The sequence below is a fragment of the Vigna unguiculata genome, chromosome 9 (assembly GCF_004118075.2).
Source record: "Vigna unguiculata cultivar IT97K-499-35 chromosome 9, ASM411807v1, whole genome shotgun sequence".
Classification (NCBI taxonomy): domain Eukaryota; kingdom Viridiplantae; phylum Streptophyta; class Magnoliopsida; order Fabales; family Fabaceae; genus Vigna; species Vigna unguiculata.
Genome location: NC_040287.1, coordinates 20,332,227 through 20,337,188, shown reverse-complemented (window position 1 = coordinate 20,337,188; position 4,962 = coordinate 20,332,227). Strand labels below are relative to the sequence as shown.

Below are 4,962 nucleotides of genomic sequence, written 5' to 3'. Positions count from 1 at the left end.
GCTTAACCCCTATCCTGAGCTACAACTCGAAGATACATCCCAGGCCACAACCCTTGGAACACCAGCAAGGCTACCAATGAAATATTCTTAGAAGCCTTATAGACCATGCTCTATAATTTCCCCTTCATCCCATTAATATAGCAATAACACCTGCCGTAGAAGTTTCTCATCCCCTTCACTCCCTTAAAATAGACTCCTTTCTGTAACCTGTCCAGCCTAACTCGCCTAAGCGAGATCATTCTCGCCTGGGCGAGATTCCCACTCGCCCAAAATTTATATACCTCGTCTAGGCGACGAGTTCAACAATAACCACCAATCTTCCCTCGAGATCTCGCTTAGGCGAGAGGGTCTCGCCTGGGCGAGATGTACTCCCGCTCAAAACAACAATCACCCTCGCCTGCGCGAGTTGTTCAACATACAACACAATCTCAAACGATTTCTCACTTAGGCGAATCTTACTCGCCTAATCGAGATGAGCCATCGCCCAAACCCGAAAACTCTCCGCCTGAGCGATGACCACGGCTGGTCCGATCCTCCTCGTAATCTGATACGGGCCAATGAACCGAGGAGTCAACTTGCTTGATTTCAGAGCTCTCCCAATACCGGTTGTAGGTGTAACCCTGAGAAACACATGGTCACCAGCCTCGAACTCGAGTGGCCTCCTTCTCTTATCGGCGTAGGATTTCTACCGACTTTGGGTCACTCGCATCCGATCCTGTATCACTCTTACCCTCTCGGTAGTCTGCTGTAGGAACTCTGGCCCAAGCACCACAGATTTTCCATCCTTCTGCTAACACAGTGGAGTTCTGCATCTCCTACCATATAGTGCCTCATATGGTGCCATCCCAATGCTAGAATGGTAGCTATTATTGTACGTGAACTCCACCAAGGGCAACATATCACTCCACGTACCCAGGTGATCCAACACACAAGTCCTCGGTAGATCTTCCAGTGATTGTAAGGTCCTCTCAGATTACCCATCAGTTTGAGGGTGATATGCTGAGCTCATTCTCAGCTCTGTGCCTAAGGCATTCTGCAAAGACTGCCAAAACCTAGAAATGAACCTTGGATCCCTATCCGACACAATACTCGCTGGCACACCATGAAGTGTAACAATCTCCCTGACATATATCTCTGCCAACTTATCTAATGTCATCTTCTGATTGATTGGTAGGAAATGGGCACACTTCGTCAATCTGTCTACAATAACCCAGATCGAGTCATGTCCTCTCACAGACCGTGACAAGTGTATGACAAAATCCATGGAAATGCTGTCCCATTTCCATTGGGGAATGTCAAGAGGCTCCAACGTACCACCCGGCCTCTGGTGATCAATTTTCGCCTTCTGCAATACTAAACAAGAAGCAACATAGTCAGCCACGTCAGTCTTCATACCCGTCCACCAGAAGGTCGCTTTCAAGTCCTTGTACATCTTGGTCATACTTGGATGTATGCTAAGACGACTTTTATGCCCTTCATCTAAGAGCATCTTCCTCAAGACTCGACTGCGAGGTACACACACCCTCTCTCTAAATCTCACGATACCATCTCTGCCCATCCTGAAGTCTTTTCTCTTCTCGGTGCCTAACTCACTCACAATCTGCTGCAGTTCTTGATCTTTACCTTGTTCCTCCCTGACCTCATTCAAGAACTCATTGGTGATTTGCAACATACTACACCGTATGTGATCAACACCTGGGTACAGATTCAAATTCATATCTCGCAGTTTCTCTATAAGCTCCAACTCCTTCATCATCATAGCAGACATATGAACTCTCTTCTTACTCAGAGCATCAGCAACTACATTGGCTTTACCTGGATGGTATAGAAGCTCAAAATCGCAATCTTTTAAGTACTCCATCCAACGCCTCTGTCTCATATTTAGTTCTTTCTGATCAAATAAGTACTTCAAACTTTTATGATCACTGAACACTTGAAATTGCGAACCACACAAGTAATGCCTCCATGTCTTGAGAGCAAAAACTACCGTAGCCAACTCCAAATCATGTGTGGGGTAGTTCTTTTCATGTACCTTCAGTTGGCGAGATGCATAAGCAACAGGTCGTTTCTCCTGCATCAACACACACCCCAAACCCTGGTAGGAAGCATTACAGTACACTTCAAACCTCTTGGCTGTGTCTGGGATAGCTAAGATAGGTGCAGTGGTCAACCTTCTCTTCATATCCTCAAAACAGACCTCGCACTCGTCTGTCCAAGAAAAGGGCTGGTCCTTCCTGGTGAGTTAAGTTAATGGACTCACCATCTTGGAGAACCCCTCCACAAAATGCCTGTAATACCCTGCCAGGCCCAAGAAGCTTCTCACCTCAATCACAGTTTGCGGCCTTTCCAACTTCAACACCGTTTCAATCTTTGCTGGATCCACCGAGATTCCTTGAGCTGAGATTACATGGCCCAAGAACTGCACCTCATCAAGCCAAAACTCACACTTTGATAACTTCCCATAAAGCTTATGCTCTCTAAGCACCTGCAATACCACTCGCAGATGATCTGCATGTTCCTCTTTACTCTCGGAATATATCAGTATGTCGTCAATGAATACAACGACAAATTGATCCAGATACGGCCGAAATATCCTATTCATGTAATCCATGAATATAGCAGGCGCATTCGTCACTCCAAATGGCATCACCACACACTCATAGTGGTCGTAGCGTGACCTGAATGCAGTCTTCTGCACATGCTCTGGTTTGACTAAGATTTGATGGTATCCAGACCTCAAGTCAATCTTAGAGAACACACCTGCTCCCCTTAACTGATCCAGCAGATCATCAATCATCGGCAACGGGTACTTATTCTTAATTGTTCACTTATTCAGTTGCCGGTAGTCAACACACAACCTGGAACTGCCATCCTTCTTTTTCACAAGTAATATCGGTGCCCCCCATGGCGATGCACACGACCTGATAAATTTCTTCTCAAGCAGATCCTCAATCTGCTTCTTCAACTCTGCTAACTCAACTGGTGCCATCTGATATGGTGCCATAGATACTGGGTCAGCCCCAGGGATGAGATCATTGGTGAAATCCACATCCCTGCTTGGTGGCAACTTTGGGATTTCGTCAGGGAAGACATCTACGTATTCATCTACCACAGGAATCAGACTAATCTTCTCTGTAGTACTCTTCTTCTCCGTCTGAGCTACTATCATAAAACATGTAGCCCCTGCCTCAATCTCTTTCTCTGCCTGATTGAATGATATCAGTTCCAGTCCTTCTACTTCTGGGAACACTACCCTGTGTTGCCACAATCAATCACCACATGGTTGCTGGCCAACCAATCCATACCCAGAATCACATCTAACCCCTCAATTGGTAAGCAGATGAGATTGACCTTGAACCTGCGACCTGCCACCTCTATAGGGCATCCCACACAAACAGACGTGGTGGATACCTCCCCAGACGCTGGTGTCGCAACAATCAACTCACACGCTAGCTCTCGCATCACTAGACCGAGCCTCCTTACACATTCATTGGATACAAATGAATGGGTAGTTCCTGAGTCATACAACACAACAACCTCATGGTCAAATAACAAGCAAGTAGTCTGTACTAAGTTACCTGACTGGGCGGCCTCGGTACTCGATAAAGCAAAACACCAAGAATATATATATCAATATACACATACATGTTTGACCAATACGATTAATATAACAACAACACCAATTCTTTCTTTATACGGCATGGCCACCACCATGTCAAGTATCCTTTATTTTCCTATAGAGTCTCATTCTATTTCCATCACATGGCCACCACCATGTACACCGATGCACCTAATGGAAGTCACGTTACCTTCCCTCCACATGGCCACCACCATGTATATTAAGTACATCAAGGAACCTCATTCCATTTCTTTCACATGGCTACAACCATGTTAGCAGTGATCTATATCTTCTATTAAGTATCTCCAGGTGCCTTGCTGCCACACCTATCGGCCACAAACGATAGAGCACATGCGAAAACCATGCTACGGATCATACACCGTAACGCTAGGTGGAGTTCCCAAATACGAACATAGTCCGTAACGTCCCAAGACTACCAAACTCGTCAGCGACCACTGAGGAGGGCAATCCATCTCGACCCATCCGTACTGGCCACAACCAACACACTCACACTGGCACACTCGCCAACCTGAGCCACAACTCAAGGTTCCTCGTGTTCCTCCGTGATCCTGAGCACACAACTCAAGGAAAGTCATTCCTGAGCCACAACTCGAAGATACGTCCCGGGCCACAACCCTTGGAACACCAGCTAGCCCACCAATGAGATATTCTTAGAAGCCTTATAGACCATGCTCTATAATTTCCCCTTCATCCCATTAATATAGCAATAACACCTGCCGTAGAAGTTTCTCATCCCCTTCACTCCCTTAAAATAGACTCCTTTCTGTAACCTGTCGAGCCTATCTCGCCTAAGCTAGATCATTATCGCCTGGGCGAGATTCCCACTCGCCCAAAATTTATATACCTCGTCTAGGCGACGAGTTTAACAATATCCACCAATCTTCTCTCGAGATCTCGCTTAGGCGAGAGGGTCTCGCCTGGGCGAGATGTACTCCCGCTCAAAACAACAATCACCCTCGCCTGCGCGAGTTGTTCAACATACAACACAATCTCATACGATTTCTCGCCCAAACCCCAAAACTCTTCGCCCAAGCGATGACCACGAGCAAATTGAGGATTCGCGTCCCTGCATATCTCGCCTAGGCGAGTCTGACTCGCCTGAGCGAGAATTGTAGGTTTTGACACTGTCCAAATTCATACCATTGCAATTATCACAATCCCATTAATCATACACGCGTAATTTAACACTGCAACAGACCCCTCAGCAGCCCAAACATGCATAACCACAACATAGACAATATAACCCTATTATCTTCATGCTTTTTGACTAAAAGTTTAATAAAACAGTGTCAAAACCCATAACCCCAAAATTCACTCATGTG

The 4,962-nt window shown here is 46.1% G+C and overlaps 1 protein-coding gene across 1 annotated transcript; it reads right to left on the bottom strand.

The window, feature by feature from the left end:
- Positions 1-2,824: 2,824 nt before the first annotated feature.
- Positions 2,825-3,834, bottom strand: LOC114163536. Its single transcript, XM_028047840.1, has 3 exons — positions 3,810-3,834; positions 3,296-3,515; positions 2,825-3,254 (listed from the first exon to the last, which is right to left on the bottom strand). The coding sequence occupies exons 1-3, from the start codon at positions 3,832-3,834 to the stop codon at positions 2,825-2,827; spliced, it is 675 nt and encodes a 224-aa protein (XP_027903641.1).
- Between the last annotated feature and the right edge of the window lie 1,128 nt (positions 3,835-4,962).